This window comes from Stenella coeruleoalba (assembly GCF_951394435.1).
Source record: "Stenella coeruleoalba genome assembly, chromosome: 5".
Lineage (NCBI taxonomy): Eukaryota > Metazoa > Chordata > Mammalia > Artiodactyla > Delphinidae > Stenella > Stenella coeruleoalba.
In genome coordinates this window covers 135,425,058-135,446,422 of record NC_137150.1, presented here as the reverse complement: position 1 = coordinate 135,446,422, position 21,365 = coordinate 135,425,058, and the positions used below count along the sequence as shown (strand labels likewise).

The window sequence follows — 21,365 nt, the reverse complement described above, 5'->3', positions numbered from 1 at the left end:
ATTATACCCTAAATCTCAGCCTGATTTTTTTTTTTTAATGCAGATATACTTGTTAAATATCTCCCATCAACAGATAAACGGATGAACCAAAAGATTTCCATTTTAGAGGATCACGACTTTATAGAGTAAGTGTTTCTCTCCAGTAATTATTCCTTCAGGAAATCTTGATGAGAAGTTGAGAGCTGGGATTTTTACAGGTGTGAGCTGCCTCCCGACTTGTATCCGGTGACAGGTAGCTACTTACCGAGCATTTACTCTGTGCGGCACATCGTGCTTCATGTTGCGGGATACACAGGAGGGGAATTTGCTGGTCAGGCGACTTGTTTGGGGACCTAAGATACAAGCCTGAAGTCTCAAGTTCTGTACCGGGAGAGCCCCGTACGTACTGATCGGTGGCCCAGTGTGTTTGTGGCAAACATGTGGGGTGGCATCGGCTACTGCAGGCCAGCCTGGCCGTCAGTCACCCGGCAACAGGATGCAGGCTCTTGGGATGGGAGGAGCCTAGGTGATTCCACGCCAAATGGGATAAACTGGGTTTGACACCCTCCCTTTCAGATTTTCTTCTATAGGTGAAATTAAGTTTTAAATAATCCAGCAGCACTGTGAGGGACACTAGCTCTGTTGGCTGCCATTTGTTTCATCCAGAGGATCATCCAGATTCTTCATCATTCATCTCATTGTGGCCCCTCATCCAAGTTCAGCTTCTTACCAAATAAAAATAGCTTTTTACTTTTTTTTTTTTTTTTTTGCGGTACACGGGCCTCTCACTGCTGTGGCCTCTCCCGTTGCGGAGCACAGGCTCCGGACACGCAGGCTCAGCACCCATGGCTCACGGGCCCAGCCGCTCCGCAGCATGTGGGATCTTCCCGGACCGGGGCACGAACCCGTGTCCCCTGCATCGGCAGGTGGACTGTCAACCACTGCGCCACCAGGGAAGCCCTACTTTTTTTCTTTTTTTTTTTTTAAACACAAAGAATTTTTTGTTACTCAGGCCTTATTCTTAAGTATTTGCAGACTTACTTTTCTCTTTGTGACTAAGACCATGGTTTGTGCCATGTTTAGTGGCCCCTTTAAAAAAATGTTTGGATTTTTAGTCATTTACTGTGATGTAATGAAGTACTGAAATGACAGACTGGTAATTTTTTTTTTAATTTAATTTTTATTTTATGTTGGAGTGTAGTCGATTTACAATCTTGTGTCAGTTTCAGGTGTACAACAAAGTGATTTAATTATACATATACATATATCTGTTCTTTTTCTACTTTAGAAATTTGACGTTTGGATGGGATGGACCGTCTTGGCGGTTACTCACAGCTCTTAAGTTGTTATGTCTGGAAGCTGAAGAATTGTAAGTTCCCTGTGTGTTGGTCGTGAGCTGTAGTTACGATTTGGACGTAACTTTGGCTTTTTTGGGGCTTACATTCAAAGGCCCAACCTCAGAGGAGAAAGGATATGCCCTTGTATATTGGGGTTGCTTATTCTCTGTGTAACTTGCCCGTGTGGGGAGTGGTTCACTTCTAGGTTTGCACCATTTCTGGAATTCTGGTTTTAGAGTTATAGTCAGAGTACACGGGCCTGAGAACTGGTCTCTCCTCACATGTATCCCCCTGGTGACCTGCAGCTCGTTGTTCAGGATAAACACTTGGAAAAGTGTGTGTGTTGGCCCTGGTCAGAGGAGAGCCTCTGAGCAGGTGGGTTTTTCCTGGGAACAGACCGAGCTCCTGACCACTGGCCGGGCCCCCCCTGGTACTGTCCTGGGGGCAGATCCAGACGCCTGCTCAAGGAGAGGCCTGGATATTTCCATAGAGGAGGCAGGTGGAGGAGCCCCTGATGTAGACACGCATCCTGGTCAGGTCCTCACTATTCCTGAGAGGCTGTTGGTCCTTCCCTTAGTGTGGAAAGGATGGTCACATGTGCGGCCGTGCGCTGCCCAGCCCTGGAGCTCCTTGCGAGGGAGTCGGGGAGTAATGCCTGCTACTTAGCACATCTCAGGTGAGAGACACCACAGGGACGACTTCCTGAAGATGGCGAACCCCGTCCTCGAGCAGTTGGGAGGATTAGGTGAGATAACGCCTAGAAGCAGCCCTCAGCACAGTGCCTGGAAGTAGTTTGTGCTCATTCCATCGTGCCCGTGATGTTGCTGTTTACAGTGTTGCTTACTTCCATTTCTGTAGGGACCTGGGGAGAAAAACTATCCCCTGGTCTCAACACCAGAAGCAGTTGTGTCTCGTCTCAGCAGATGGTGTTTTTGTCGTACAGACACTGAATTCTGTATCTGATGTGTTTCCTTCTTTTTATCGCTCGCTAGAAAACTCAGAGGCAACTTTGTGGTCCATCCACGTGTGCAGGATTCTAAGGCGTGCAATTTATCACTGACTCATTCCTGGCTGTATCTCATCTTTCTTCTTCTTTCCTTCATCTTGTTTTCCCTATCCATTCATCTTGTGTTTTATTTTATCTCGTGCATACCCACATAAGTTTCTTTAAGTCGTTCTTGGAGACGTCAACCTCAAATTAAATAAAGCAACTGGATGTTTCCCAGAGGTCCTCCTGAGGCCTCCTTTCTTCCCTTTGGGTGCTTTCTGACTACCTGAGTGGTGTGGCAGAGGAAGCATGTGTTTGGGATTCTGCCTGACGGGTATTTGCACGCTAGTTCTGCCTCTCATTAGCTCCGTCACTTAGGGTGAGTGCTTTACTGTTCCGGATTCTCAGTTTCTTTGTGTCTGAGGTGGGGATTATAATGCTTTCTTTGCTAGGCAGTTGTGAAGATTAAAACAGATACTGGCTGTGTATAAAGCACTGTTCCTGGCACACAGTAATGGCGTTCCTTCTTTCTTTCTTCCTTTTTTTTTTTTTGGCCGTGCCACGCGCATGCAGGATCTTAGTTCCCCAACCAGGCACTGAACCCGTGCCCCCTGCAGTGGAAGTGCGGAGTCTTAACCACTGGACCGCCAGGGAAGTCCCTAATGTTATTTCTTGACTTCCTTTCTTTCCCGAGAACTCATCTGCTCTGGGGTTGCCGCCATGATCCCTAAAGCTGATGACATCTAAGACTTCATTTTCTGTATGGCTCTTGGGCTGTTCTGAATTTCTCAGCGACTTCTGTGCCCTCCACTGCGATGGTAGAGCTGTCACCGTGGCCTTTCCCTCCTCAGCCACGTGCACTTTCGCGTCTGTGCATCCAGCATCTGTCCCCCCGCCCCCTTCCTCCCTGTTTAGTGCTCCTCACCGGCCTGTAGGCTTGACTCAGCCCCTCCGGCTCGGCACATTGGCCGTGGCCCCCTCTTGCCTCCTCTGCAGAAAGCTGGCCCCGCCAGCCCACTGAGCCCCATTTCCTACGGACTTCCTCAGTGTAAAATTGGAAGGACCTGCGTGTAGAGGAAGGCTTCACTGTTGATTCCTCTTTCCATCTGTAGAGCATTTTACTTTGTGAAACATGTCCTGTTCCGTTTGCCATTTTTTTTAGGAGAGGCTGTCATTTGAAGAAAAGGAAAACCTCCGCCTTTGCTCCTTAGTCGGTAGTACTTTGACTGTGGACTCACCTTCCTGTCTGTCCCTTGTTCTCTTCCTATGGCTGGTGGACGCGACTCTTCTTACTCATGTGCCAGACACAGGATTGTGGTGCTAATAAAACTCAGGCCCTGCCTGCAAAGAGCGCCAGTTCCCTCGCTTCTTATCCTCGGCGTTCCTTCTTCTGTCCTGTATACCTTGTCTGCTCCGACCCAGGACCTGCATGTGGTGGGAGGTTTGAGGGAACATGCTGATGGAATGAGTTTTATTATATTTCTGGAAAAATAGGAGAAGTGTTCAAGTGGAAAAGCCGCCTTTGTTTTTGAAAACCTGCTGAAATGACCTTATTGAATATTTTGGTTCTAGGACATGCTGGAAAAAAGTACTTATTGGGGAAATAATTTCAGATACAAATGAGAAGGCAAGTTTGGACATAGCCCAGAAAATATGCCATTATTTCATCAAGGAGAGTAAGGCTGTACTTCAAAAGGTATGCTTCTAGAATATTGCGTTCTTTTCCTAAGTGTGTTGATGAAGTTGTTTTGTACTGATGCTTGTTGGATAGGGATAGTCCACCTTCTTAGGGTGTTGTTAATGCCTTAATAAATGAACACTGATGTAATTCGTGTTTTGACTGTTAACATGTGTCTACACCTTTTAATAGGTAAAATTATTGCATGAATTCTTGGTAACAGATTTTTAAGGTACTCTTTCCCTTTTATTTTTAAATTTCTTTTAGTTAAAAAAATTTTTTTTTGGCCGGGTTGGGTCTTCGTTGCTGCACACGGGCTTTCTCTGGTTGTGGCGAGCAGGGGCTGCTCTTCGTTGCAGTGCACAGGCTTCTCATTGCAGTGGCTTCTCTTGTTGTGGAGCATGTGCTCTAGGCGCGCGGGGCTTCAGTAGTTGTGGCACGCGGGCCCTAGAGTGCGCAGGCTTCTGTAGTTGCGGTGCGTGAGCTCAGTAGTTGCGGCGCACAGGCTTAGTTGCTCCACGGCATGTGGAATCGTCCCTGACCAGGGATCGAACCCATGTCGCCTGCATTGGCAGGCTGATTCTTAAGCACTGCACCACAAGGGAAGTCCCGTCTTTCCCTTTTATTTAATGAATGTTTTAATTAAATGAGGAATTAGCTTATTTGAATGAAAACATTACTAGGATTAAAAAAAATAATTTTATTGAACCTTGAAGACCTTGTGTTGAGTGAAATAAACCATGACCCAAAAAGACAAATACCCTGTACTGTATGATTCCACTTAAATGAGATATCTGGAATAGGCAAATTTATAGAGACAGAAAGTAGAGTAGAGGTTACCAGGGATTTGGGGAGGGGGATGGGGAGTTAATGTTTGATGGGCACAGAGTTCCTGTTTGGGATGATGAAGAAGTTCTGGAGACGGATGGTGGCTGTAGTTATATAACACTGTGAATGTACTTAGTGCCGCTGAATTGTACATTTAAAAGTGGTCAGAATGTTAATTTTTTTTTTTTTTTGCGGTACGCGGGCCTCTCACTGCTGTGGCCTCTCCCGTTGCGGAGCACAGGCTCCGGACGCGCAGGCTCAGCGGCCATGGCTCACGGGCCCAGCCGCTCCGCGGCATGTGGGATCTTCCCGGACCGGGGCACGAACCCGTGTCCCTTGCATCGGCAGGCGGACTCTCAACCACTGCGCCACCAGGGAAGCCCTAAAATGTTAAATTTTATGTTTATGTATATTTTACTACACTAAAGAAAATCATTTAAAAATAACTTCCAGGTTTCTCATATGAAAGATGAAGAAGTGTCTTTGATAAACCAACTAACTTTGGTAGAAACACTGTGGACAGAAGAGCTGAAGATTCTCCAGGCCTCTGCTGAGACCCTAACCAGTTTGCAAACAGCTTTTACGTAACTTCACCGAAGTGCAGGTGATCACCTCCAATGGTGGGTGTGACTTCTTAAACATTTTTAAACTAAGGTTTATTTTATATAGAATCATTTACAGTCAATCAACGGTTTCTATTAAACAGTTATCTGCTTAATCCTATTCCCCTGCTTCTGTCTGTCTGTGGGGAGGAGTGGTGGCTGCTTGGGGACGTCGAAGGGCATCTGTAGGGGCAGAGCAGGTCCTGGGGACTCCGTCCCATCAGCATTTCTGTTGCTGTCAAAGCAAATAGCAGTCCTGGAGGAAGACGTCCCAGGAACGAATGAATTGTCACAGGAGGGCGAGGCTGGGAGGGGGCCGGGGTCAGCCCGGGGCCCCGTTTGTGGTCTTCCTCTGGGTGTCCTGCTTCTTACCTGACTCAGCGGCCGTAAGAGCACAAGACGTCGTGCTGCTCTGTGCTCTGATGCCAGCGGGTTAGGGTTGAGGGGCATGTAGCATGCGGCGGTGAGTGGCTGGGTGGCTTCGGAGGGGGCAGTGTGGGGCGGTGCCCAGCCGTCTTGGCTCCCAGCCGGGCTCCGCCCCTGCCGCTCTGAGCTAGAGCAACTCACTTTGAATCTTCTGTCCTTGACTGCCCATCTGGAAACGAGATTGTTACGGGGGTCCCCTGTGCTCCCACCTAGCAGCAGGGCCTGTGGCACAGGCCCCGGTGGGGCTGCCGCTCCCCGTCTGCGCCTCCCCTGTCCGCTGAGGACCAGGGATTAGCTCACGGGGAGGGCCCCTCCAGCCCTGACTACCTGTGATTTCTGTGCGCAGCAAGCGAGTTCGTCCTTGTCCAACAGGAGACTGGTGGAGCCTCACCAGTCCTCCCTCTGTTTACAGTTTCCCAGAATGTGTTCAGATCTCTGTGCAGCCCGTGTCCCTTTCCCATGCTTTGTGGTGGGTGTTTAACCCTTTTATTCTGCTCCTTTTCTTCATTTTAATGGGGGTATTGGGAGGAATAGGAGATAAAGTTTTGTGCTCACTTGGTCATTTTGAATTCAGCCTTTGCTTTCCTTTTTTTTCTTTTTCTTTTTTTTAAAAAAAGACAATACAAGCCCTTTAGGCTGTTGACGGCACTCTGAGTATGGGTTTTATATAAAGTGTGCTCTAATTAGTACTTTTTAGATCTTGGCTCTGGATTTAAACTTCTCACAGCGCTTTCATGCCCGTCAGTTAACAACTGTGAGGGGGTCAGAGCGGGTGTCATATATCCCAGAAGCAAATACGTGCTTATTATAAAAACTGGACGTTGTTGAAACATACAGCAGTAACGTTTATTAAACGTTAGCGTCGCCGGGTCGAGGCCCTGCGCTCGGGCTTGGTGCGCGGAGTTTTACGGAAGCCTCACAGCCGCCCTATTTTACAAACAAAGACCGGAAGAAACGGCCGGAAATCCCACACCTAGCGTGTGGCAGAGCGACGGTGCCTCTCAGCTGACCCTCTGGGGGACACCGGTCACAGCTCGGGGGCGTCAGTGTCCGGAGTTCCGCGCTCTGCTGACTCGGGTACGTGCCTCTCCTCCATCCTCACCGACGGCCGCGCTCCTCGCCCACCGGCCTTGGTGGGCGCGCGGCTTCACTGCAGGTTATGTTGGGGAGTCCGCGACAGGGTCGGCCTCGCTCTCGCCGCCCTGCGATGTGAGAGCGGGGATGAGAAACATCCCGGGAGCCGGTCCCTCCTCCGGCTGTCGTGGCCGCGCCCGGTCCCACCGCCCTCCCCGGGAAGGCGCGAGCGCACAGGCGCAGCGTGGCTGGTCCCGGGGCGGAAGAGGGTCCTGCCCGGGGAGCGAGGGGCTGGCCTCTGTGCTGCGTGAAGCCAGCGGCTCGGCCTGCGTGCCTTCCCGGCGTGGACGCATCGAGCTGGCCGTTGCAGGAGGCTTCTGGGGATTTCCAGGAGGACGGGGCGGGTCTCCGCACCTCGCTGGGCAGGGATTACGTGACTGCCAGTTTGGGAAGAAGGGCTGGGCCCCCTGCGTAGCTCTTTCCGCTTCGCCCCTGGGGGAACCCAGCTCCACCCAGCGCAGCCGTGCCGCAGTGGGGACGTCTTCTTGATTCTGGGCCTCTGTGTAGGGAAACTGACCTAAGGCTATGGCTATATTTTGACCTCTGTCCTTACCTAGGAGTATTTTTTATCCTTTTCAGAACTAGCGTGGGAAGGGGGTGTATACGCTCCTCAGGCCTCGGGGATTCCTGAATGGGTCATGGGGGGTGGGGGCTGCCCCAGCCCCGGCGTTTCTGTTGCCCAGAGTCCTGTCTTCCCTGCCCTGTTTTCAGCCTTCCCCAGAAGCGAATTCCTCTCGTGAAGCTCAACAAAAAACAAGTGAACGGAGCCCACTCACCTCCGGGATCAGAGTTAGAAATAAAACATCTTCATTATTGTATCTTGAGCATCTCTCCCTGTTCATAGATGCAGTTGAGGTTGACTTTGTTGTTGTTGTTTTAAAGATTTTTTTGACGTGGACCATTTTTTTAAAAGTCTTTATTGAATTTGTTACCATCTTTGCTTCTGTTTTACGTTTCCGTGTTTTGGCCACGAGGCGTGTGGGATCTTAGCTCCCTGACCAGGGATCGAACCCGCACCCCCTGCATTGGAAGGCGAAGTCTTAACCATTGGACCTCCAGGGAAGTCCCCCCTTACTCTGCTTTTTAATAGCTGTTGTGTGTTTCATGATACACTCTACCACGGGTTCACCAGCTTTTTCTGTAAAGGACCAAATAGTACATGTTTGAAGCTTTCTGGGCCATGTGGTCTTTGGCCCAGTTGTAGAGCACAGCAGCTGTAGGCAATGTATAGACACGCATGCCTGTGTTTCAGTAAAGCCTGATTTGCCAAGACAGGCCACAAGCCGTGGGGTGCTGACCCTGCACTACAGCACCATTTATTTTTCCTGTCCCCTATTCGTGGACATTTAGGACCTAAATATATTAATTCTTACTTGAGAGTGCTTTATACCTTTAGAAATTAAAGCCCCTCACCCCCCAACAGGAAAAACTTCTCAGGCGCATGTGGGACTTATGCTTTAGTTGTCCGTGGTTAGAAAAAATAAACAATGACAAGAGGCAACTACTCAGAGACACTGACAAATGACAGCTATTTCATCATCCATGGCAGATCTACCCTTAGTTGTAAACAGCAGTAGAATAAGGGCCTGCTGGGTAGCACCGGGGACTCTACTCAGTGCTCTGTAATGGCCTATATGGGAAAGAATCTAAAGAAGAGTGGGCATATGCATATGTGTAACTAGCACAACATTGTAAATTAACTATACTCCAATAAAAATTAATTAAAAAAAAAAGGAAACAGAAGGATAAGACTTACAGTTTGCAGATGACCCTTGGTGTATAAATGCATTCAGACTCTTTGCAAGAAACGCGTGGCTCCTGTGGACAGCCTGGCCCTCAGGGCGAACCCCAGGGAGGCCACACACTGCGTCCCTAGGCTTGTCCTTGCCAGTCAGTCCCTGTGAGGGCCAGCACCCCGCGTCTGCCCACACAGGGGGGCAGCCTGCACTGTCCTTTACCAGCAGAACTGTTTGCTCCCTTCTCCCATGTACCGCCTCTCCCCCCCACTGCCATTGTTCTCCTTCCCCCTTTTTTGTTTTCTCTCTCCTAGGCCTCGGGCAGGCCTGCGGTTTGTCGTACACCCATCCTTGTTGGTATCTGGTTCCGGAGTCTGTGGGTGGTAAACCTCCAACTGCTGCCTTGGCCTGAGGGGACAGACACCAAGAAGTGAAGGATGAGTTGAGGCATTCCTGAAATCTTTCAAGATAAAAATAGAGGAGACTCTCCTCGGACTGGGGCACTTTAAGTGCTTCTGCCTGAAGGTGGAGACTGTTAATGACCTTTCAGGAAATCAGTGCTGTAATGCTGTGACAATGGCTTTCACTGAAACACCTGGACACCCCCTTGGAGGGGAGTCCGGGCACAGAAATGGGCGACTTATTTTAGCTCCTCCTTTAGTTGGTAAACCGCAGCTATATTCTGTGATAGATTAGTGTTGGGCAGCAGTAAGTTTTGTCCTGAGGAGGAAAGTACAACAAAACCTATTTTGGGTTGTCAGCTGACATTTGAATACAAAGCTTTGTCAGGAATGCCACCATGTTGGTTTACTTGGAAAAGAGCTTTGTTTTACAGGTCCGGGAAGTTACGTGTGAATTAAAGGGAACAAGAAGATTAGGAGGAAGGCCTGATGCACTTTTCTACATCCCTGCCAATGTACCACACACACCACTGTCATTGTATCACATACACCAGGGTCATTGTGCCACAGGCAACAATGTCATACCACATACAACAGTGCAGTGTACCACATACAACGGTGTCATTGTACCACATACAACGATACAATGCGTCATGTACAGCAGTGCCATCTGCTGTCTCTCCAGGGCTGTTCCCGCTCACCTTGCAGAGGGCATTTCTCTGTCTTCATCATTTTGTTGTAACCTTTCCTTGAAGGGATATTTTTTTTGTTTAATTTCCTTCTGTTCCATGTAGTTTTAATATCAGGCTATGAGTAAAATTTAAAAAAAAAACACACAGAAATATAGTAAGATTTAAGAAAAATGTAAGGTTACCGCTTCACACCCACTAGCACAGCAATCATAAGAAAAGTAGATAATAACCCGTGTTGTTGAGGATGTGGAGAAATTGGAACCCCACACACTGCTGGTGGGAAAGGAAGATGGTGTAGCCGCTTTGGAAAATAGTTTGGCAGTGGCTCAAGAGGTTGATAAGCATAGAGTTATTTTATGACCCAGCCATTCCCCCTTTAGGTACATACCCAAGAGAATTGAAAACATATGTCCACACAAAAACATGAGCATGAATATTCATAGCAGCATTATTCATAACAGCCCCAAACCCAGATGTCCATCAGTGGGTGAACGGATCGATAAACAAAATGTGGTCTTCCCATAAAATGGAATATCATGCAGCCATAGAAAGGAATGAGGCACCAACACATGCCACACGGATGGACCTTAAAAACGTTATGCTAAATGAAAGAATCCAGCCACAAGAGGCCACATAGAATTTTATTCGCATGAAATTTCCAGAATAGACCAATCTGTAGCGATGGAAAGTAGATTAGCAGGTGCTGTGGCGTGGGGCAGGGTGCTAGAGGGATTGGAGGGTGACAGCCAAAGAGTAGGGGGTTTCTTTTTGGGTTGATGAAAACGTTCTAAAATTGTGGTGATAGTTGCACAACTCTGAATATACTAAAGCCCATTGAATTAGATACTTTAAATGGGGGAATGGTGTGGCATGTGAGTTATATTTCAATAAAGCTATTCTTTTAAAAAAAGTAGGGTTAGTACCTATTGGAGAATTCTATCCCTCTTCTTTTTTAAATTTTTAAATTGGTTTTCGGCCACGCCACTGTGCGCTTGTGGGATCTTAGTTCCCTGGCGAGGGGATTGAACCTGTGCCCTCGGCAGTGGGAGTGCAGGGTCCTAACCACTGGACCGCCAGGGAATTCAATTCTATCCCTCTTCTCATGCTCAGCCAACACTTTTTCACAGGCAGGGCTAGAGTTTGTCAGTCTGATGATGATGGTAGAGGCCTGGCAGCGTTAGGTCCTCTGCCCCACGCGTGACATTTATCACCTCGTTTAATTCTTAACAATGATCTGTGCGGGAATAACTTTCCTGATTTTGTAAATGTGGAGACAAAGGTTCAGGAAGGTAGAGTTATTGCTGAGGTCACACAGCTAGGATTCAAACCTCGGTCAACCTTCATACCCCACTCTCCTAAAGTTGATGCTCCTGTGACTGTGTGTGTGAAGCACAGGCGGGCTTAGGTGGGCACCTGCCCTCACCTGATTGGGATCACGTGGACTCAGAGTGGAGCTGGAGTGGTCGCCCTTGGACGAGCATCTGGAGGGCTGGGATCTGCGGTCCTGCTGTTTAAGCACGCTCCCTCCTGGCTTGATCACTGGCCTCTTGACAAGCAGAGACGCTTTAGTACATGGAAGAGCAGACTCAGGGCCCAGGGAACCTGACTTCACATTGACCCTGAGAGGGCGTGTTATTAGCCACGTTTTAGAGAAAAGGAAACAGGCTCCGAGGAGAGAAGGAATGCGGAGTGATGTGAGGGTGGCGGTGAGGCTGCTCTCCATCGCGGGCAGCAGGAGCCTTTATTAGGAGCACGTTTGTCACGGTGGGGTCCCCCGACCCTGGCATCAGAAGCAGCCAGGGTGCACGAGCCCAGTCCAGACCCACTGAGTCAGTCTCTGGGAAGTAGGTCCGGGAATGTGTATTTGTTGAGGCCCCAGGTGATTTCAGGGCGTGCTGTCTGCAAACCACTGACCTAGAGACGCCAGAGGAGGGGCTGCGCCCTGGTCCCTGGTCCCAGGGCTTCAGTTGTCATTTCACAGGCTCTTGAGGTGAAGTGTTAGACAGACCTGACCCTCGATCGTGTGACTCCGACCCTGGGCCTCTGAATATGTGTAGCATCAGAGGGTGGCAGTGAGAGACGTCCTTGGGGTGATACACTCTGACCCCTCATTTTGTGGGTGAAGCTCCCAGACAGTGAGAAGCTTGCTCTGGGCCATGGACTTAGCATCAGAACCCACATTTTCTTGCTGTTTCTAGCAGACTTTATGCTTTCCTGCATCCTCCTTCCAGATACTGTCCCAAATGAACTCCCCAAACTGTATTCTTCCAGGGAAGAATCAGAAAGTGGGAGCGGGGCTGTTGGAGGAGAAAGGGGAGCGGTAGCGTTAGCCTGAGAAGGGTTGGAGAAGGGACGCGCTGGAGCTGAGTCCTTCCTGGGTTTGGCCTCTGTCCTCATTTCAGCCCCTCCTCTGGTCTCACGGTGGCTCTGGGATGCACGTATTATGTCTTTATTAGATGTGAAGAAACTGAGGCATAGAGGGGTCAGGGGACTTATCCCACATCATACGGTTGGGGTTTGACCCCAGGAGTGTCTGAGTTCAAGTCTATCACCTGTCAGCCACACCTGTTTCTGCCTCCAAAGATGGGCAGCCTAGGGTGCAGGGTAGGGATGGGCCACCTGAGAGCAGTTTTTGTTGTGTCTGATTTTTGTGTTACAATGGGTGACCTCATTGGCCACGAGGACCCAGCAGCACCGAGCTTTGAGGAGAAAGAAGGCCTGCCCGGAAGTCCCTGTGGGCCAAGCCCTCTCCCTGCAGCCTGACTTTTTATGGTCGAATTTCAGTTTTCCAGCCTCTCCCACTCACCCTGAAGACCCACATCCCATAAAGGGCAGCAGGTGTTACTAGAGGGGCAAGAAGGGGAGAGTGGTCCCGCCAGGCAGGCTTCTCCCATTCCGGAGGAATTTGTCCTGGGGTGGGGATCCCTATTGATATCAAGGGTCCCTGTCCAGCTCTGCAGCTCTGGCCACAAGCATTTGGACACCTTCTGGTGCCTAGAATCAGAAGGTGAGGCAAAACCCAGGACTGCAAAGCGTCTACTAAGCAGTTATTAGGGCAGAAAGTAATTGCAGTTCTAACTTCGCCCTTTTCACAAAGGGAGACTCTAAACTGATTAAGAGGAGAGGGGGTTTCAGGAGGTCACTGAGGAAGCAGGTCACGTATAGAGCATGTTGGAGATGGGCAGCACAGACCTTCGATTCTCAGGTCATCTCTGGGACTCAGTGTCCTGGGTGACTGGCCTCTGAGCCTCAGATAGTGAAGGTGGGACCAGCGGTTCGCAGCCTTAACCATTCAAGGGAATCACATGTGGAGCCTTTTTAAAAAACTTTATTGAGGAATAATTGACAAATATAATTGTATATATTTAAAATGTACAACATAATGATTTGATATGTTGATACATACTCATTGTAGAATGATTACCAAGATCAAGATAATTAACACATCTATTATCTCACAGAGTTAACTCATTGTGTGCCCGCGCGTGCGCGCGCACATGTGTGGTGGGAATGCTTAAGATTTACTTTCAGCAACTTCAGGTCCACAATACCATATTCTTAACTAGTCACCACGTTGTGCATTAGGCCCGCAGAACTTATTCTTCTGATAATTGAAATTTATACCCTTTGACATTTCCCCCTCCTTCCAACCCCTGATAACCACCATTCTATTTTCTGTTTCTATGAAATTGGATTTAAAAAAAAAATCCACATATAAGTGATATCATAAGTATTTGTCTTTCTCGATCTGGGTTATCTCCAAATTCATCCATGTTGTCGCAAATGACAGGATTTCATTCTTTTCTTATGTTTGAGTAATATTCCATTGTATATATGTGCCACATTTTCTTTATTCATTCATCTGTTGAAGGACATTTTAAGTTGTTTCCATATCTTGGCTATTGTGAATAATGCTGCAGTGAACATGGGTGTATGGATATTTCTTTGAGATACTGATTTCAGTTCCTTCAGATATAACCCAGGATTGGGATTGCTGGGTCACAGGGTAGTTAAATTTTTACTTCTTTGAGGAACCGCCATACTGTTTTCCATAATGGCTGCATCAGTTTACATTTCCATCAGTAGTGTATAAGGGTTCCCTTTTCTCCACATCCACACCAACACTTGTTATCTTTTGTCTTTTTGATAATAGCCATCCTAGCAGGTGTGAGGTGGTTTTGATTTGCATTTCCCTGATGATTAGTGATGTTGAGCACCTTCTCATATAACTTTTGTATGCCTTTGGAAAAATGTCTATTCAGGTCCTTTGCCTGTTTTTAAATTGGATTATTTACTTTTTTGCTATTGAGTTGTATGAGTTCTTTGTATATTTTCAGGTATACAATTTGTGAATATTTTCTCCCATCCTGTAGGCTGACTTTTAAAATTATTGCTTGTTTGCTTTGCTGTGTAGAAGCTCTTTAGTTTGATACAGTTCCAGTTGTTTATTTTAGCTTCTGTTGCCTGTACTTTTGATATCTTATCTAAGAAGTGATTGCCAAGACCACTGTCAAAGATCTTTTTCCCTATGTTTTCCTCCAGGAGTTTTACAGTTTCAGTTCTTATATTTAAGTCTTTGATCCATTTTGAGATAATCTTTTTGTGTGGTGTAAGATAATGGTCCATTCTTTTGCATGTAGATATCTGGTTTTCTCTGCACCATTTGTTAGAAGAGATTATTCTTTCTCCAGTGTGGATTTTTGGTACCCTTTCAAAAATTAGTTGACCATATATGTGTGGGTGTATCCCTGGGCTCTCTATTCTGTTCCACCGGTCTATGTGACTGTTTTTATGCCAGTACCATACTTATTTGATTACTGTAGCTTTGTAATATAGTCTGAAATCAGGACATATGATACCTCCATCTTTGTTCTTCTTTCTCATGATTACTGTGGCTCTTCAGGGTCTTTTGTGGTTCCATACAAATTTTAGGGTAGTTTTTTTCTTTTTCTGTGAAAAATGCCATTAGAATTTTGATAGGAATTGCACTGAATCTCTAGAACACTTTGGGTAGTATGGACATTTTCATAATATTAATTATTCCAATCCATGAACATGGAATATATTTACATGTATTTGTGTCTTCTTCAGTCTGTTTCAACACTGTCTTATAGTTTTAAGTACAGGTCTTTCACATCCTTGTTTAATTTATTCCTAAGTATTTTATAGTTTTTGATGTTTCTGTAAATGGGATTGCTTTCTTAATTTGTCTTTCAGATAGTTTGTTATTAGTGTATAGAAATGCAACTGCTTTCCGATGTTGATTTTGTATCCTGCAATTTATTTATTAGTTCTAACAGATTTTTGGTGAATCTTTAGGGTTATCTATGTCTAAGATTATATCTGCAAACATAATTTTGCTACTTCGTTTTTGAGTTGGATGCCTTTTCTTTTTCTTGCCTAATTGCTAAGGCTAGGACTTCCAGTACTATGTTGAATAGAAATGGTGAGAGTAGGTATCCTTGTCTTGTTCCTGATCTTAGAGGAAAGGCTTTAAAATTTTACCATTGAGTATGATGTAGCTGTGGACTTTTCATATATGGCCTTTATTATGCTGAGAAACATTTCTTTTATAGTTGATTTGTTGAGAGTTTTTATCATGAAAGGATGTTAAATTTTGTCAAATGCTTTTTCTGCATCTATTGAAATGATCATTTGATTATTATCCTTCATTCCATTAATGTGATGTATCGCATTTATTGATTTACATATGTTCAATTATCCATGCATCCCAAGGATGAATCCCACTTAGTCATGGTTTGTGATCATTTTAATGTTCTTCTTTTTTTTTTGTGGTACGCGGGCCTCTCACTGTTGTGGCCTCTCCCGTTGAGGAGCACAGGCTCCGGACACGCAGGCTCAGCGGCCGTGGCTCACGGGCCTAGCCGCTCTGCAGCATGTGGGATCTTCCCGGACCGGGGCACGAACCCGTGTCCCCTGCATCGGCAGGCAGATTCTCGACCACTGCGCCACCAGGAAAGCCCTCAATGTGTTCTTGAATTCAGTTTGCTAGTATCTTGGTGAGGATTTTTGCATCTGTGTTCAACCTCTGATGATTGACCTATAATTTTCTTTTCTTGTAGTGTCCTTGTCTGGCTTTTGTATCTGGGTAATGCTGATCTTGTAAAACGAGTTTGGAAGTTTTCCTTCCCCTTCAGTTTTTTAGAAGAGTTTGAAAAGGATTGGCATTAATTTTTCTTTAAATGTTTGGTAGGATTCACCTGTGAAGTCATCTGGGCTTTTATTTGTTGGAGATTTTTGATTACCCATAATCTCCTTACTCATTATTGGTCTGTTCATACTTTCTATTAATTCATGATTCATTCTTTCATTCATTAATTCATTCATTCATTCTTGGTAAGTTGTGTGTTTCTAGGAAATTATCCATTTCTTCTAAATTAATTCATTAGCATATAGTTGTTCATGGTAGTCTCTTATGATCCTTTGAATTTCTGTGGTATCAGTTATAATGTCTCTTATTTCATTTATAATTTTATTAATTTGAGTAGTCTCTTTTTTTTTTCTTAGTCTAGCTAAAGGCTTGTCAATTTTGTTTATCTTTTCAGAAAACCAACTCTTAGTTTTGTTGATCTTTTTCTATTGTCTTTCTCATCTCTATTTCCTTTATTTATATTCTAATTTTTATTTCATTCCTTATGCTAACTTTGGGCTTAGTTTATTTTTCCTTTTCTAGTTCCTTCAGGAGTAAGGTTAGGTTGTTTATTTGAGATCTTTTTTCTTAATGTAGGCATTCATTGCTATAAACTTCCCTCTTAGAACCACTTTTGCTGCATCGCATAAGTTTTTGTATGCTGTGTTTCTATTATTGTTTGTCTCTAGATATGTTTTTATTCCTTCTTTGACCTGTTGGTTGTTCAGAAGTGTGTTGTTTAATTTCCACGTATTTGTGAAGTTTCCAGCTTTCCTCGTTACTGATTTCTAGTCTCATACCATTGTGGTTGGAAAAGATACTCAATATGATTTCAGTCTGCTTAAATTTATTAAGACTTGTTTTGTGACCTAACATGATTTACCCTGGAGAATGTTTCATGTGTGCTAGAGATGAATGTTGGATGGAATGTTCTTTACATGTCTATTAGGTCTATTTGATTGAAAGTGTCTTTCAAGTCCATCTTTAAAATTGATTCTCTCTGGATGATCTACCCATTGTTTAAGGTGAGGTATTGAAATCACCCACGATTATTGCATTGCTATCTATTTTTTGCCTTCAGCTTTATTAATAATTGTTTAATATATTTAGGTGCTTCAATACTGGGTGCATATATGTTTACAATTGTTATAGCCCCTTGATTAATTAACCCCTTTATCATTACAACAATATAATGACCTTCTTTGTCTTTTGTTACAATGTTTGACTTAAAGTCTATATTGTGTGATATAAGTATAGCTGTCTCAGCTCTCTTGGTTACCATTTACATAAAATATCTTCACTTTCAGCCTGTGTCTTTAAAGCTTACATGACTCTTTTCTAAGCAGTATATATAGTTGGGTTTTGTTTTTTTATCCATTCAGTTACTTTTTGCCTTTTAAATAGAAAATTTAAACCATTTGCATTTAGAGTAGTTATTGATAGGCAATGACTTACCATTGCTATTTCATTAATTTCTTTCTAATTGTTTTGTAGTTTCTTTGTTCCTCTCTTCCTTTTTTGCTGTCTTTCTTTGTGAGTTGATTTTTTTTATAGTGGTATGCTTTGATTCTTTTTTTCTTTATCACTTATGTATCTATACAGCAGATAGTTTTTGCTTTGTGGTTGCCATGAGGCTTCCATAATACATCTTGTTGTGATAACTGTTAAGCTTATAACTTAACTTCAGTTGCATAAAAGTGTTCCACACATTTACTTGCTCCCACCCTCAACTTATATTGTTGTTGTCCCAATTTACAACTTTTTATATTATGTATCCATTAACAAAATATTGTAGCTATAATTATTTTTAAGACTTTTGTCTCTTAGCCTATATGCTAGAGTTCAAACTGACTTACACACCACCATTACAGTATTAGGGTATTTTGAATTCTACTATACCTTTACCAGTAAAGTTGATACTTCCATGTTTTCATGTTACTAATTAGTGTCTTTTTGTTTCAGCTTGAAGAACTCCCCTTAGCATTTCTTGTAAGGCAGGTCTAGTGCTGATAAATTCCCTCAGCTTTTGTTTTTCTGGGAAAGTCTTTATTTCTCCTTCACTAATGAAGTACAGTTATGCTAGATAAAGTATTCTTGGTGAATAGTTTATTTCCTTGAGCATTTTGAATGTGTCATCCCCTCTTCTGGCCTGCACGGTTTCTGCTGAGAAATTTGCTGATAGCCTTATTGGGATTCCCTTGTATGTGATGAGTCCCTTTTCTCTTTCTGTTTTAAAATTTCTCTCTTTGTCTTTGATTTTTGAGAGGTTAATTATAATGTATCTTGGTGAATATCTCTTTGGGTTATATCTATTTGGGGACTTTTGGGTTTTATGTACCTGGATGGCCATGTCTCTCCCCAGATTTAGGAATTTTTCAGCTATGATTTCTTTAAATATGTTTCTGTCCTTTTCTTTCTCTCTTCTTTTGTTTTGTTTTGTTTTGTTTGATAGTATCCCATAATTCACATAAGTTTTCTTCAGTCTTTTTCAATCTAATTTTTTTCTCCTCTGTCTGGATAATATCAACAAATCTATCTTGGAGTTCACAGATTCTTTTTTTTTTTTCACTTTTTAAAATTTTATCTTTGGCTGCATTGGGTCTTTGTTGCTGTGCACGGGCTTTCTCGGGTTGCTGAGAGTGGGGGCTACTCTTCGTTGCTGTGCGCGGGCTTCTCACTGCGGTGGCTTCTCTTGTTGCGGAGCACGGGCTCTAGGCTTGTGGGCTTCAGTAGTTGCAGCATGCAGGCTCAGTAGTTGTGGCTTGTGGGCTCTAGAGTGCAGGCTCAGTACTTGTGGCGCATGGGCTTAGTTGCTCCGTGCCATGTGGGGTCTTCCTGGATCAGGGATCGAACCCGTGTCCCCTGCATTGGCAGGTGGATTCTTAACCACTGCGCCACCAGGGAAGTCCCAGTTCACAGATTCTTTATTCTGCCTGAGAACTTCAACAGCTCTCTATTGCATTTCTTCATTCCATTCATTGTGGTCTTCAGCTTCAGAGTTTGTTTGGTTCTTTTTAAAAATGATTTCTGTCTGTTGAACTTATTTTTTTCATTTATTGTTTTCCTGAATTCGTTAAGTTGTGTTCTCCTAAATCCTGCTGAACTTCCTAAAATAATAATTATTTGTTTATTTATTTTTGGCGGTATGTGGGCCTCTCACTGCTGTGGCCTCTCCTGTTGCGGAGCACAGGCTCCGGATGCGCAGGCTCAGTGGCCATGGCTCACAGGCCCAGCCGCTCCGTGGCATGTGGAATCTTCCTGGACTGGGGCATGAACCTGTGTCCCCTGCATCGGCAGGCGGACTCTCAACCACTGCACCACCAGGGAAGCCCTGAAATAATTATTTTGAATTCTTTTTTTGGTAACTCGCAGATCTCCATTTCTTTGGGATTGGTTACTGGAAAATCATTATGTTCCTTTGATGGTGTCATGTTTCCTTGCTTTTTCATATATATATATATATTTTTTTTTTTGCTTTTTCATATTTCTGATGGCTTTGCATTGATGTCTGTGCATTTGAGGATGCGTTCACTTTTTGGACTGGCTTCAGTGGGAAAAGACTTTCACCTAAATGTGGTTGCAAGGGTACTAGCCTGGTGGGATACAGTGTCTTTCATTCTTGGAAGGCACAGCAGCATAGTCTCCACGTGGCTCTGTCAGCTGAGGTCATCGTAGGTGCAGACTGCTGGAATATTCTGTGGCCAAGACTGCCAAGGTCCTATGGGTAGGAGTGGCAACAAGGCTTTTGGGCACTTTGGAGGTGAAGGTTGCTGGGGTCTTCTGCTTTTCCCATGGGAGCAAGTTCTAGCCAATGGGATCCCTCTTGGCTGCGGTCTGTTGTGCTGACAAACAGTAGAAGTGGAGCTGGAGTCCTGGGACCACTTGCTGAGGCAGCATCACTTGTGTCTAAAGCGTGAGCATGTACGGATGGCCTGTGGAACCAAGGTCTGGGTCTCTGGGTCTCACCACAGTGACTCTGGCTGGCGGGGGGTGGTGATGCAGCAGTGGCACAGACCCTGGGGTGACAAGGTGCAGCAATGGCTTGGTCCTCGGCCCCAGGGGGCAGGGGGCAGTAGCAGCATAGCCTGCAGATGGTGGGTTGAAGTCCCACCTTTGACCCCAGGGGGCAGTTGTAGGACGGTAGTAGCACCTACCTGGTGGTGGCTTGTTAAAACCTTGTGTTAGGATCAGGGCTCAGGGCAGTGGCAGTGCCTCTGGCAATGACAGTTCAGAGCTTTGACCTGGGACCGAGGGGCAGGGCCGGGAGCACTGATAGTGTGTTTTGGCAATGATGGTTCCGAGTGGTGGCCTGAGTCGTGGGGTTGGGGCTCAGGGCAGCCCCATCAGTGATGATTCAGAGCCAAGACCTGGGAGCTGGGTGTGAGGCTCAGGGCAGTAACAGTGTGGTACTGGTAATGGTCAGAGTGTGACCTGGGACCCAGAGGGTGGGGCTCAGGGCAGCAGGGGCTGCCCCGGCAATGGTGGCACAAAGCTGTGACCTGAGACTGAGAGCAGGGCTCCGGGCAGCCTGGCTCCCATCACGTATATGATGATGCGCTGTGAGGTCCTGATCCCAGAGAGTGGGGCGCGGCAGTGCCTGGGGCCTCTGCGGACGGTGACAGCTCCAGCCCTAGGGAGGGGACATGGTGGTGGGCACTCGGGGCAGCTCCGTCAGCTGGGATCAGCGTTGGTGTAGACCGGGGGAGACCTCAGTAGCAAAGGCTGCAGACGTGCACAGTGGTGAGGCTTGCTGGAGCTTCTGCTTTCCTTTTCTCCAGGAGGTGGAATTCCTCTGGGGGTGATCTCCCTGGCACTCAGACGCTCTTGGCTTGAGGCTGGGGTAACACAGGTAAGATGCTTCCTGCACTTTTTTACATGGCCATCCTCGGTTTTTGAGCTCTGCAGGATTTTTGATGCTTCTTCATTGGATTCCAGAGCTTTCCCTGAGCTGTTTCTGTTGGTTTGCAGTTGTTCACTGTCTTTGTGAGGAGGTGAACATTGGGACCTCCTAGCCCTCCACCTTGCTGATGTCACCTCCCTCTCACATGCAGAGCTTTAAAAACTGCAGAGGCCGGAGTCCCATCCCGAGGGTCTGATTTAATTGGTCTGGGGTGTGCCAACATCCTGGGGGTCCTAAAGCTCCCAGGTGACTTTGCTCTTCACCAGAGTTTCCTTCCTGAGTCTCTGGGCTATAGGAACAAGCTCCTTTAACTTCTCCCAGCTGGAACATTCTGGAGTTTCAAGCCTACAGTTACAATAGTTTTGGGAGGCAGGAGAGAGAATGCCAGTTGCTGTTCCACTGAACAAGTTTATGCTGCCTAAATAATTTCTAAAATAGTACCAATCCCTGCTGAGTACAGATTAATCCAAAGCACAAGTGCTTTAACATTCATTTCAGCCAGGACAGTGAAAT

General features: G+C 45.8%; 1 protein-coding gene across 16 annotated transcripts in view; it reads left to right on the top strand.

Annotated features, from left to right (window-relative positions):
- The window catches only part of SETD4 (SET domain containing 4), a gene marked incomplete at its 3' end in the record, with an annotated part of 281,370 nt that overhangs the window by 18,156 nt on the left and 241,849 nt on the right, over positions 1 to 21,365 (top strand). For 15 of the 16 annotated variants that reach the window (XM_079921362.1, XM_079921365.1, XM_079921359.1 and 12 more), the window contains 4 exons: positions 44 to 125; positions 1,268 to 1,348; positions 3,877 to 4,000; positions 5,264 to 5,430. In XM_079921362.1, the coding sequence (XP_079777488.1) occupies positions 44 to 125; positions 1,268 to 1,348; positions 3,877 to 4,000; positions 5,264 to 5,398 (422 nt within the window). Of the gene's footprint in view, positions 1 to 43; positions 126 to 1,267; positions 1,349 to 3,876; positions 4,001 to 5,263; positions 5,526 to 21,365 lie in introns of those variants that run through there. The other variant, XM_079921372.1, reaches the window with a different exon arrangement.